Here is a 14,517-nt window from a genome sequence, read left to right as displayed (position 1 = left end):
CATAGGGAAACGTTAAACTTCTACTTGACATTGTTCGCATATGATGGTACTGACAAATCTTTTCGAGAATTCAACATTCGATACTTTTCTAAAAATAATAAAGACAAAAACAACATAATACCAATACTTTTAGAAGTCTTCATTGATCTATACAACATAAACATATTGCCATTTTTAAAGAAAGTTATCAACTTTAAAACTATTCCTTCCCTGCCGTATAATTTAGAAATACGACTTTTGAACGGTCGTGCCGTAATGCCTGCCATTGATTTCGATCTGAAATCAACTGACATGAAACTTAGCAGCAGGGAAAAAGATTGGAGACAACATTTGCCTTTAATGTTAATGACAAAAATGAAGAAGAAGTACGTTCAGGTGACGTTTATTATTAAATCTCCAATAAATCCAACTGGTGCTTGTCTGTATTTGAATAACATTTGTCACAAAATTTCTGGAAATCGTGTAAATTTCAAATTATTGTCAGATGTTTATTCAGTTTATATTCTAAGTAAAAAAGACCAAGGCATGTATGCTAGTGATATAGAATACCACACCATATCAAAAGATACAAATGTTTATGTCAAAGTAAAGGATTTGCGGGAAACAGAATCATGTTTATCCCTAATACAATATTCCTTTATTATTCAAGGTCACGGTTCGTGGACATTTATGAAAATTTTGATAGATTATAAACATATGAATATAGCGATACACCAAACCAATACCTACATTCACAAGAATTTTGAAAATGAATTATATTTTTCAATAAGATTAGAAAGAAATAATGCCTCTGTTTTCGAATACAACTTTTTGGGTTATCCAGAAAGAAATGAAGCTCTGCTATGTGAACATAATTTCCAGATTAATGATAAAATTCACATCTACCATGTCGAACCATCTCGCTTAAAGTTTGATTTGAAGGAATACAATAATTTTAAACAAAATAATACTTTTCTGTTGACAAGAGTCGGTTTACATAATGTTGCTGACATGGAGCAAAATATGATTTCATTACAAATTGAAAACGTTAATAATTATTATTTGAAATACAATGAGGATTTAAAGAAAAATCTATATTTTCAAGGAATGTTAATTAATTATGTGAATGTTTTACGTTCTACAGGATTAGAAGAAAAGATACCAAAAAACTGGATTACAGCAGCAAACTAAGATATCTTTGTGGCAATTTTTTTCGAATTATTGCTGTGGAATTAATCAGTTGTGTTGAATGTTGACATTTGTTAGCAAAACTTTATAATAATACACGAAGAAAAAAGAATAATTGAACTTATCGTTTGGAGTGTAAAACTGGAATAAGTTGACTTTCTTCTGTTTAGAACTTAACCTATACTAAGGAATGTAATAGCATAATATTTATATTAGTGAACATGTAATTTAATTTCACTTTAATTAGGAATTGATTTTGGCGTCAAATTCCTTTAAAATAACGAATTTTTGTTTATTTAAAAAAATTGTTGAAATTAATATATTTTTTAATAAAAACAGTGTAAGTTGTACGCGAACAACTTACTCTTAATAAATTTTGATTTGGAGTATTACAATGACAACAACATTTCTATGTAGTTTTTCACAGAAACTTTATAATAATTTGTAGCTGTAAACCACTGTTTGAAGGTAATAAAATATTTCATAAAGGATGAATGGATAAGAAAGTCATTAAAATCAATCATAAAGCAATAGCATAGTTTATTGCACTTTAAGAAGTGTAATTAAAATTACAATTATTATTTAACTGTGTTCGATGGTTTCTCTGTTCACAGGCACGTAAAATTGGTAAACAATCATTTTCTAACAAATATTTCTCTGTTCACAAACACTTTTTACAAATTCTGCACAACAAACCGTCGTCACAAATGTTTTTAATTAACTGAATTCAAAAGATTTTGTTTTCTGAAGAAATATACAATTGTTAAAATTTTTTAGATGGATGATCTACGCCAACTTATAATTGCCAATAATTTTTTCGACTTTTGGATTTCAAAAATTAGGAATGACATATATAGAGAAGGTAATAATATAATTCTTTTGATTTAATTGTAAATTATATAATTCATGTTTCATATAGTTTGCAGTAACCGAACACTGAATGGTTTAACAGATGTACCAGAAATAGTAAATATAAAAAATTCTAGTTTCTCGGTGTAATCCAATTTTTTGGTATCATTCTTTCTAATCCTTCAGAACGTAGACTATTCATATATTGTCTTAAGAGTCCTTGATAATATGGATTATTCTTCAAATCATACATATATTTCGAATTAATTTTGTCAATTTTATTGATTAATAATGAAATCATTTTTGGCTCCTTGTCAGCAACATTGTGTAAACCAGCATTTGTCAATAGAAAAGTGTTATTTTTTATGAAACCATTGTAAACCCCCAAGTCAAACTTTATACGGTGGTCTGGTTTTGCATGGTAGATGTGGATTTTATCATTGATCTGGAAATTATGTACACGTACGACAGTTTTATTCAGTCTTGGATAACCCAAAAAGTTGCATTAAAAAAAAAAAATTATTCCTTTCTAAACTTATTGAAACATATAATTTATTATTAAAATAGGGGTCAATGTAGGTACTGATTTGCTTTACTTGTATTGTCATTTCTTTATAATTTATAAATATTTTAAAAATTAGGCAATTAAGTCCTTGAATGGTAAAGGATTGATGACTATCGGAGAATAATTTTGTTGCAATAGAAGGAAGATCCATTAGTTTGATATCAATTTTTTTATCTTTTGATATCTTGTGGTATTTTATATCACTCACGTATAAGGTCTGGTTTTTTTCCTGTAAAACATAAGCAGAGTACACGTTTGATAATAATTTGATGTTCATACGATTGCCAACAATAGTGTGACAAATGTTATTCAAGTACAGACAAGCACCAGTGAGATCTATTGGGGATTCAATAGTAAATATCACCTCAACGAACTTTTTCTTCATTTTAGACATAAACATCAAAGGTAAATGTGATCTCCAGTCTCTTTCCCTGCTCCTAAGTTTCATGTCGGTTGGTTTTAGGCCGAAATCAATAGCCGGCATTACAGCACGACCGGTCAAAAGTCGTAATTCTAAAAATTCACTTACTAAATGATAAGTTTTAAAGTCCACAACTTTCTTTAAAAATGGCAATATATTTATCTTGTACAAATCAAAAAACACTTCCAAAATTATTGGTATTACATCGTATTTTGCTGTATTCTTTTTTGAATAATAGCGAATGTTGAATTCTCTAAATGATTTGTCAGTGCCATCGTATCCAAATAATGTTAAAAAGACTTGTAATTTGTCTCTAAAGTCATACTTTGTTTCTTGTTTATTCCAATTTCCGTTAATACTAATACCTTGTCGATAATTAGATATAATTTCATTATCTTCTAACTTATTATAGTCATATAATGCGGGTTCGTCTGAAATCTTTTTCTTATAAAAAGAACTCAATATGTTGGTCCAGGTCTCCCAGGAATTTGCAAAACCATTAACTAAATATGGCAGATCATAATAATGTGCAATTTCGTGCATTAAAGCCCATCGTAATCCTCGAACAGGATTTAGAAAATTGTTTACTATAGATTTACCAAATGATATACTTCTTTCATGATAAAGTCCAGTATATTTGTTATAAACTTGATCAAAAATTCTATATTTTTCAACCATAATATGTCCGTACGAATCATTTTTATTTACATATCGACTCGCACCTGTCACATAGTTGTAGTATTTTATTATATCCTCTTCATTTTGAACAGAAGCATACAAACTGAACTTATTTGCTAACATTGCCTTTACGTCACTTGCTGTCATTAAAATCTGTACATAATAACTCTCAACAAAACCATAAACTTCTATTCTTTTGTAAAACTCTCTTTCAGCTTCTTCTGACATACGGTAGGTTATATTTTTTGTATCCAAAACAGGTAGATCAATCCAATTGGTAGTTCTTAATTTTACCTTCACATCGATGTTGTACGATACTGGTAACATTGGCACACAATCGGATGTCGTTGTATAAACTTTTTTACTGTTGTTTGTCTTCTCAAAGTCTTCATCGATAAGGTTTTCATACTCTTCAGTAATGCAGTAAAAGTGAAAATATGTCAGATTTTTTACTGCCTGAGTCGTTAGGGTAAAAGTTGTTCCTTTTTTAATTATTAATATTCCAAAGTGACTCTTGTAATGATACCTTGGAGATCTGTACGTATGAACTTTCCATTTTCAAAAATTTAAAAATAGTCGATTCATTATCGAACATAAAAAATACATACATAGCTTGTAATAATTATTTTTCAATACGTACCTCGGTATTCCAGTTTACTACACCTTCGGTGTTCGAAACCTTAAATAAAAAAATATTCAAAATTGTTAATATTATCATTTTTATGTCTATTTTAGAAATTAATATAAGTAATTTAACAAATATTCTCTTACTATTAAAGAGATTTTAACCAGTTTTGTAATTTATATGAGGCATTTCACGTCAGAAATATCACGATTTGCAAAGGGTATGCCGATTTTCGCAAAATTTTGTGGGATTATAGTTCTATATAAGAGACTTCTTTCCCCCAAATTTTTTCAAAAAAAATTCAAAATTGTTGAAGATACGCCATTTTGAATTTTAATATTAATTTTATAAAATTTTGAATATCTCGGAAAATACTGTTTATGGATTTTTATGAAATTTACACATTTTTCAGGTAAAAGTATGTACTTTCAAATGCAAATAAAGTTAATAAAAAAAATTAATTTTTAAATAAAAAAAGTTTAAAAAAATTTTTTAAACAATTTTTTCTTTATTTACTTTCTCTGTTATTAACATATTTGGATTCCTTATGAATTCACCGTTAATTTCATAAAAAAAAATTGAAGGAGACTCAACTGGTTCTGGAGATATTGAATTTTTTGTAAGAAAAAGCGTCGCCGCGCCACAGCACCATATTGCACAAGTCGCGTAGTACGTTACCGCAGTCGTGCATTGCTGCTGTGACTATGACTATTTTTTACAAAAAATTCAATATCTCCGGAACCAGTTGAGTCTCCATCAATTTTTTTTTATGAAATTAAAGGTGAATTCATAAGGAATCCAAATATGTTAATAACAGAGAGAGTAAATAAACAAAAAATTGTTTAAAAAATTTTTTAAAAATTTTTTTATTTAAAAATTAATTTTTTTTATTAACTTTATTTGCATTTTAAAGTACATACTTTTACCTGAAAAATGTGTAAATTTCATAAAAATCCACAAACAATATTCCGAGATATTCAAAATTTTATAAAATTAATATTAAAATTCAAAATGGCGCATCTTCAATAATTTAGAATTTTTTTTGAAAAAATTTGGGGGAAAGAAGTCTCTTATATAGAACTATAATCCCACGAAGTTTTGCGAAAATCGGCATACCCTTTGCAAATCGTGATATTTCTGACGTGAAATGCCTCATATACTTTTTTTTAACAAATTTAAATTTATTCATGTTTGAATTGTCCTACGTGACTGCTGTATAATTTGATAAGTAAACAAATGATGTAGATGATCTCTTATAATAATTAATTTTCTTATGTAATTTCTAAGAAATTTCTAAAATCTAAAATCAATTCTTCAAATTTATGACGACAATCGATTGTCTCTATCGATTGACGTAGTTTCTACAAATAGTTTTATTAATTTTCATAGATTCTCAGTAGAGAAAATTTTAAATATTACTAGGATTTTATTATTTACTGAAACGTCAAATCATACCCATAATGTTGATAAAATGTAAATGCTCACTTTCCAAGAAATCTAACAGAATTTTGCTATATAAGACGTGACATTATAGAAAATTTTAAACTTAAGTTTTGAAGTTATTATTTAATTCTTAAAATAGTGAATAATGAATACCTTATTACTATTAAAGTTATTATCAATACTTGTCGTTTCATCAATAGCAAAGCAGAGGATTCAATGGAATTCATACGTAAGTTGCAATTCTACAAATTGTATAAAAATAATTCTTTGATTATTTCTCCTTTATAATTTATAAATTATTTATTAAACTACGTCCTGAAATCCGTAAAATCTATTTATATTTCGCCAAACTTTGCTAATAGTTATAAAGACGTGATCCACGATTTGCAACCTATTTATTAACAGGTTGCTTTGCAGAAAACGATTTTTGGAAATGTGTTATGAAATTATTTAAAATCGAAATGAAATTATAATATTCGGAAATTATTTTATAATATACAGTATTCTAACTAAGAAATATATCTTTTAGGTTACTACAAGAATCGTAAAACCATTGATTCGAGAATTTTCGGATCCCTGGACGAAAAATCTCATTCAAAATCAATTCTATCATTACAAAACTCATTTTGGAATAATTATTAAAGAAGGATCGAAAATAAGTTTGTCAGTGGAGGCAGCCTCGACAATAGAAAACTTATTTTTCTATTGTCTTGCTGATGCACCTGATGGATCATTCAACATATTGGATCTTGCTGGGAAATCGAATTTTAGTAAATCCTATACAGCATACTATGATTGTGTGCCTATGATGTCAGTTTCTAACAATGTTCCAGTAACGATAAGAATTAAAACTAGAGAATGGTTACCATTACCAATGTTTGATTCCAATGATGTTACACTTCATTCTTCAGAAAAGGATGAATCTGAATTTTACCAAAAAGTACAAGTTTACGGATTCGTTGAAAATTACTATACACAAATGTTGCTCTCAGTGCGAGACATTGAAAATTTAAAATCATCATCTTCTAGTCTGTACGTTGGCTTACTGAATCAAATTGAGGTAGTTGAGTACTACGACTATTTGACAACTATCCATACTTATGAGAAGAAAGACATTCTTTCTTCCCTAAAATTCATCGATCGAACATCTTTATTTATACGCTCAGAAAGATGCAATGAATACAATGTTCTTAATTCAGCAACATGTTCGAATTTCAATTTTCATTGGATATCTGTTACTGATAATATTGAAGCATTTCTACAACCTGAAAGAGGATCGAGTTGGATCTTATTGCAACAGTTTGCCCACTACTACAACAGGAAGGAAACGGATGTTAGTTTTGGAGAAACGTACAATTTGTGGAATGATATGTTTGCAATCATGTATCAACAAAGGTTCAGAAAACAAAATAATCGCGTTAATACAGACTTGCCATATAAGTTAAACGATATTTTTAGTTATCAATATGGAAAACTCTTCCCGCAGTGGAATTATGAAGAAAAGTTAAGTTTATTTATAAGTCTCTTTGGCTATGATGGAACTGACACGAATTTAAGGGAATTCCGAATTCGACATATGCCTAACAATCAGGTTGTAACTTCTTATTTTCCGAGTAATATAGTACCTACTATTCTGGAAATATTTTTTGATCTGTACGATATAAATTTATTACCATTTTTGAAGAAAGTGATCAATTTTGATGAACACAGTTTATTGAATTACGATTTTGAATTACTACTTGCAACCGGAAAGAATGTAATGCCTGCCGTTGATTCTCGTATTAAGCCAACCGATTTAAGTATCAGAAGTGAGGAACGCGATTTGAGAGAAATTTCTCCTCTGATGTTGATGACAGAGATGGAAATTAATTATGTAAAAGTTGCATTTAAAATAATATCTCCAATTGATCTCACGAACTGTTGTCTGTATTTAAATAACAAATGTCACACTATTTATTTTTGGATGATGCATTTGGAATTGCCGGCAGGTGTTTACTCTGTTTATATAGCAGAGAAGAAAGGTGAAAATGTTTACGCTAGTGACATAACATATCATTCTATAAAAAACTATTCGTATATTAAGGTTGATGTGAGAAATATTCCAGAGGATATAGCTTCGCCCTTGATTCACTACTCTTTTGATGTCTTAGATGTTAATGACAACGTATTTATAAACATATTTATAAAATACTCTGACATGACGCTCAGAATAAAAGAATTGCATAATGAAATCTCCGGTAATTCGACAAACGATGATGAATACTTTTCGATAAACTTGAAGCGAAATGATTCGTCCATTATGAAATACAGTTGCAGCCATTATTCACTGTACCAGACATTTTCTCCAGTTTTGCAAGTCATTAAAATCAACGATGAAATTACTATTTATCACCAAGATGCAGATCGTTTAAAATTAAATTTAGAGTGGGAGGATCAAGTAGCAGAGAATAGTTATACTTTTCTAGTTACAAATGTCGGTTTGAATCCAATCATTCCAGAATCAAAAGTAAAATCTGAGTCTGATGTTAAAAAAGCTGTAAATTATTTTAATAGGCCCACAACTGCATTGCAATATGCTTTTGATGCTCTAGGTTTTGGTGACGAACTCTTCTTGATAATTCTTATCGACTACATTGATTCAACAATAACTATGAAACAAATCAAACATAACATTCATGGAGTTTTTTGGAATGAACTTTATTTTTCGATAAGTTTAGAAAGAGATGGTGATGTTATTTTTAAACATGAATTTTCAGGCGATACGGAGAAGAATAAAAGTCTGTTAAATAAAGTTCACAAATTCTCTCCGGGTGATAAAATTAATTGCTACCACCGAGAACCAAGAAGACTGAAATTCAATTTACCCGAATATAATAGCGTAGAAGAGAAGAATTCATTTGTTTTGACCACTGACGGTTTATATTCTTTAAGCAAAAATTCAGTTTACGATATGAAGGAAAATAAAATTGCTTATAAAGGTACACGACGACATGTTATTAATGCTTTAGGTTTTGATGACGAACTGTTCTTTATAATATATATAAATTTCGACGATTCGACAATAACTTTAAAACAAAACAAGCGTGATATTCATCATCGTTTTTCGAATGAACTATATTTTTTGATAAGTTTAGAAAGAAATGGTAATGTTATTATTAAACATGAATTTTCAGGCATCACTGAGAACAATAAAAGTCTTATAGATGAAGTTCACAAATTCTTCTCGGGCGATACAATTTACTTCTATCATTCAGAACCAAGCAGACTGAAGCTGAATTTACCTGGATATCATAGTCTAGGAAACTCTAACTATTTTCTTTTGAAAAATGATGGTTTATACAATATCCAGAATGAGACGAGTAATATTTTGGGTGAAAAAGCACATACACCCGAACTGCAATATACTTTCGATGCTTTAGGATATGGTGACGTATTGTTCTTAAAGATATTTATAAATTACGTTAATTCGACAATAATTATAAAACAAATTAAAGACAATGTTCATGGTAGTATTGATAATAAATTATATTTTTCTGTCAGAGTTGAGAGAAATTGTTCTACCATTCTCAAACATAAATTTATAAGCAACGAGTATACTAAAAAGCTTGTCAATGCTACTATTAAATTTAAGTTTGGTGATAAAATACACTTCTTTCATAAAGAAGCAGGTCGTTTTAGAATAAATTTGAAAGAATACCGCAATAGTAAGTTAAATAATTACACTTTTGTTTTGAGAAAATCCGGTTTGCGTAAAATCAACGACGTTGATTCATTTGTTGCTGCCGATATACAAAGAATTATTAAATTCAACAAAGATTACAATATTGACTTGAGCTACAATGAAATATATCAAATTTTTTTTGCACATTATTTCCGTTTGCTGCGTTCTAATAATCTACAATCTTATATCAATAATTATTGCGATTCCACATATTGAATAAACTAATTGTTAAATGTACTATACTCCAACAATAAGTCCCGCAATTATATTATTTGTGTGCATAGAATTGAAGTTTTTCTTCTAAAATGTATATTATTTTTAACAATAGTTTATAGTTACTTTCCTCTCTTACAGCCTTCAAATGAAAGTGTTATTTATTTTTATATTCATTTGCTTGATTTCTGCAATTATACTCTATGTACTTTGTTTCTTGAAGGACTTTTAGCCCTATGGACTTATTCTCAATAAATAAATGAGTGAAAAAGTGAATCTATACAAAAAAATGTTAACTTAATGTTACACTGAATTTTATTTATTATTTAATTTTTCTGAAATAAAATGTTAATCAATAGGGGAAGAGGTTCGATTGTGGGCATGGTTCTGTTGTGGACACCTCCGCAGAACTTTTGACAGAAATGAGTTTTGTCAAATGTGATAAATATCACGTGTTTGTGTACAAATAAACAATGTTTCTATCAATTTTCATGTTTTTTTATTGCACATAATTATGAAAATTTTCATAGAGAACGTAGAATATTCATATATTGTCTTAAGAGTCCCTGATAATATCCCAGTAAAAAAAAAGTATTCAGAATAGAGAAAAAGTATTGGTGGAGACGTTCGGTGAATGCGTTTTCGCGACAAAACCGTATTGGTGGGTTACGGTGAATACATTTTGCTTACCGTGAATACTTTTTTTTTTAAACTTTCGATTTAAAGATTCCTAAGCAAAGTTGAGAATATTTATAAAGAGCGTAAGTGAGCTGAAGTATAAAAATGACTATTGCGAGAAGGAAATAAGAAATTTTGAGAAAAAACGAAAAATTAAATGTGACAAACAGATTGTCAAATGTTGATCAATTACCATATGCTTTTCTGTGCCTACAACGTATGATGATTAAAAGGAACTTTGACGTTACCGGCGGAACTTACTGTTTCACATACATTTACTTGGATTTCTCAAGTTTCTGTCGGTATCGTCAATGTTCCTTTTCATCATCATACGTTGTAGGTTTGTCACATTTAATTTTTCATTTTTTCTCAAAATTTCTTATTTCCTTCTCGCAATCGTCATTTTTATACTTCAGGTCACTTACGCTCTTTATAAATATTCTCAACTTTGCTTATGAATCTTTAAAACGAGAGTTTAAAAAAAATGTATTCACGGTAAGCAAAATGTATTCACCGTAACCCACCAATACGGTTTTGTCGCGAAAACGCATTCACCGAACGTCTCCACCAATACTTTTTCTCTATTCTGAATACTTTTTTTTTTACTGGGATGGATTATTCTTCAAATCATACATATATTTTCAATTAATTTTGTCAATTTTATTGATTTACAATGGAATTATTTTGTATTTCTTGTCAGCAACATTGTGTAAACCAGCATTTGTCAATAGAAAAGTGTTATTTTTTCAAACCATTGTAACCCTCTAAATTAAACTTCATATTTTCTGGTTTTGCATGGTTGATGTGAATTTTATCGTTGATATTGAAATTATGTTCACGTACCACAGGTAATAAATAAAGTGAAATAAATTTAATAAAAAAGAAAAATTAAAGAAACTTTCAAACCACTCGCATCCCGAGTGGCTTGATTCGATTAATCAAAAGTGAACCCAGCTAGGTGCACTTTCGGTGCACTTTTGGTTCTTTCATAAAATACTTGTTAATTTGAGTAGAAAAGTACGAAATATGCATAAATATGATGAAATAGTTAGATATAGAGTAGATTTATACAATAATTTTAATAAATAATAAATAACAATCATAAAAGTGTAGTGATGCGTGTCACATTTTTCTTCTTCTCTATTTTAGCCAATTTTTAAAGTGAATAAATATAGATCAACAGAGAAGACCCTTAATATTAATAAAGAATTGTTAAATAAGTCAATTTTCATTGATTATAACACTAATTTATTAATAATTATTAAAATTCTAATTAAATGTAAATAGTGTGGGTAACTATAAAAATTACACAACAAAGCAGATTTCCCCTGGCAGCGTTCGACCCAATATGCTAAAGTGCTTGCTGTTTAGAATACTACTGATATATCGCCGCGCATTTGTCACGACAAATGGCGAGGCTGACATTCGAACTCCTATTTTCAAAAAGCAATTATTATATTTGTTGTTTGTTGGTTTAGTTAAACAAAATGGAGAATCTAATTAATATTTGAAAAATAAAACATATAATACCAACCCCCTAAGAAAAAATGAATGATTTAAACCAATAAAAGTAATAAACAAACTCCTCCTATTTTCAAAATCAATTTTTCTAATTGTTGATTAAGTTAAACAAAATGGAGAAAATATTAAACTTTAAAAACCATAAAATTTAGTCACACCCTATTGAAAATCCCCATATGGGAAACCACATGGGAAACCACATGGGATCCTATGTCAAAAACCATGTAAAACCCTACTTCCGTGAAGGAAACCACGTGGTTTACCATGTGGTTTCCCAAGTCAAACCATATGGGAAATTGAGACAGGATTTTAGTTAGGAATAGACATGGGTATCATTTATTTATAATTATTTTCCCAAGTCAATCCCCAAGTGAAAAACAGTATCATTTATTTATAATTATTTTCCCATGTCAAATCCTAAACCAAATCCCATGTGAAAAACATTATCCGCCTTATTGAATATCCCTACATGGGAATCCACTTGGAATTTTACAAGGGATTTCACATAGGATTTTATATGGGAATTGACATAGGATTTCATGCAAGATTTCACCTAGGATTTAATGAGACATCACATAGTATTTTATTAAAGATCCAATGAAGAAATTTTCAAAGGATTAAAAATTATTTAATAAAAAATTAAATAATAAATAGTATTAGTGTTACAAGTCATCAAAAAAGTAAAAAAACGATCATTTGAAACACGTCCTCTCTGCTACAGGTTCTCAGCTTTTATATACTTCCAGAATCGTCTCAACAGCGAGAGAAGTCACTTTCGCCACCTAGCGGTGAAAGTATAGGAGCGACAGTAATCTTTAACATTACTAAGGAAACCATGTGGAATACCACGTAGGATTCCATGTGGTTTCCTACGTGGGGATTTACATGGGATTTTACTTAGGAATTTAAGTAGAAATAAATTCCCAAATGATATTTTTTATTCGTGGGTTCAATATTGGCATAATATTTTTCTCGGAAATATCATCCACAGTATCCTAGCTGAGTTAATTAAATATAATATTTAACTAAAATAATATAATATATTTCTTGAGATAAGTATTGAAATATAATTTATTCTTAAATAATTTGAAATTTTTAGGGGTCAAAATAAAAGAAATGCAAAATGAAAAAAAGAATTGAAAGGATATTGTTGAGAATAAGGAGAGTATTAATAAATACATAAAAAAAATTATCTCAATCAAATATACATCGTTTTATTTTATTCACAGCCACAAATATACACATAATCCAAGTTTTAAAAGTATAGTCATATTTATTCTAAAATTAATAAAATACATCATTTTCACAAGAAACAGTACATATTAAACTAAATGTAAAATAAAATGAAACGCCTTTTACTGTAAGTTTTTTAAAATTAAGAAAATTTGTCAAATTTTGAAAAATGAGAATTTTAACAAGCTGTGAACTGTTAAAATGTAGTACATTTTGAGATATGAATCGAGTATTGTCAAAAAATTGTGAAAATGAATGAAAAGTATGAGAAAATTCTCAGTTTTCAAAATTTAGCAGATTTTTTACATTCCCAGACAAATCATTTCAATTGTTCGATGATAATGAAAATGGTCATGTCGTGTTTATTTAAATTTTCCTGTGTTTATTGAAAGTTCAGATAGCGACTGCAGGTTTCCAGTGATTATTAAAGTACTTTTCAGTTCTGAGCCTTAAACTTGAAGGTTTAAGCTTTTATTTAAGCTCTTGTAGAGATTTTTATCATGTTGCGTTTTCTTGTTACACTGCCTCAAAAAGTGCTAAAAATGCTATTTTTTGGAAACTTTAGTCTCGTTTTGTATGAGAATGACCGAATGAAAAAAATTTTTTCTGGTACATTCTTATTCAGTGACATCTAAACTTTGAATAAACACAGAAAATTTTAAATAAACACGACTTGTCTATTTTTTTGTAACCCAGTGAAATCATTAATATACCTAACTATAAATCATTATAAAACCATTATTGGTTTTAATTAAATAAATATAATTAATGATTAATAATTAACCACTTACATTAATTTATAAATTTATTTATTTTCTTATTTCACCCTTGAAAAGTTGCAAAATTTCATTTTTCTATATTATATTTAAATGTTAAAACATTTTCATTTACCTAAATTTTATTTACTCGAATATTTACATGATTTAAAGAATTTTTAACCTAATTCCCATATGACATATTTTTTAAATTTCCCAACTATTTTTTAACACATAATGCAAGTCTCAGAAATTTCATTTTTGTCTTAAAATATTACAGAGGTGGGAAAAGTATTTAAAAATTTTATTCCTATTTTAGGACAAATGATATTTCTGAAACTTGGATTAAAATATTAAAAAATAATTCGTAAATTTTGAAAATTACAACAAACGAAATTTCGGATAAATGAATTTTTTTGTTAAATGGTTTTGGCATAATATTTTTCTCGTAAAGATCATCCACAGTACCCTAGCTGAGTTAATATGTTCAATCATTTTAACCCTCATTTAAATAATCTTATTATTTGGGTGATTAAATTTAAAATGTCATTTTCATGTCCTGCCCAAAAATCTGGAATACTAGTTCATATATAAAAGTTTTTGAAGTCAATTAATTTTCTTAATCACTCCTTCTACTTAAATTAATAA

At 28.5% G+C, this 14,517-nt stretch overlaps 1 protein-coding gene across 1 annotated transcript; it reads left to right on the top strand.

Annotated features, from left to right (window-relative positions):
• Window positions 1-5,893: 5,893 nt before the first annotated feature.
• Window positions 5,894-13,128, top strand: LOC122498380. The gene is made up of 4 exons (XM_043606073.1): window positions 5,894-5,977; window positions 6,278-8,726; window positions 8,922-9,178; window positions 13,111-13,128. Exons 1-4 carry the CDS (start codon window positions 5,894-5,896, stop codon window positions 13,126-13,128), a joined length of 2,808 nt encoding a protein of 935 aa, XP_043462008.1.
• Window positions 13,129-14,517: the final 1,389 nt, after the last annotated feature.

This window comes from Leptopilina heterotoma, unplaced genomic scaffold (genome assembly GCF_015476425.1).
Source record: "Leptopilina heterotoma isolate Lh14 unplaced genomic scaffold, ASM1547642v1 Lhet_15, whole genome shotgun sequence".
In the NCBI taxonomy this organism is placed as follows: Eukaryota; Metazoa; Arthropoda; class Insecta; order Hymenoptera; family Figitidae; genus Leptopilina; species Leptopilina heterotoma.
The sequence above is the reverse complement of the archived record's forward strand: the minus strand, read 5'-3'. Positions and strand labels throughout refer to the sequence as shown.

What these genes read in the sequence shown, in the direction of transcription:
- LOC122498380 (XM_043606073.1), top strand. Translation starts at nt 5,894, where the DNA reads ATGAATACCTTATTACTATTAAAGTTATTATCAATACTTGTCGTTTCA. An exon ending in GGATTCAATGGAATTCATAC is followed by an intron (nt 5,978 to 6,277) that starts GTAAGTTGCAAT and finishes TATATCTTTTAG; the next exon opens with GTTACTACAAGAATCGTAAA. An exon ending in AAATAAAATTGCTTATAAAG is followed by an intron (nt 8,727 to 8,921) that starts GTACACGACGAC and finishes ATGAATTTTCAG; the next exon opens with GCATCACTGAGAACAATAAA.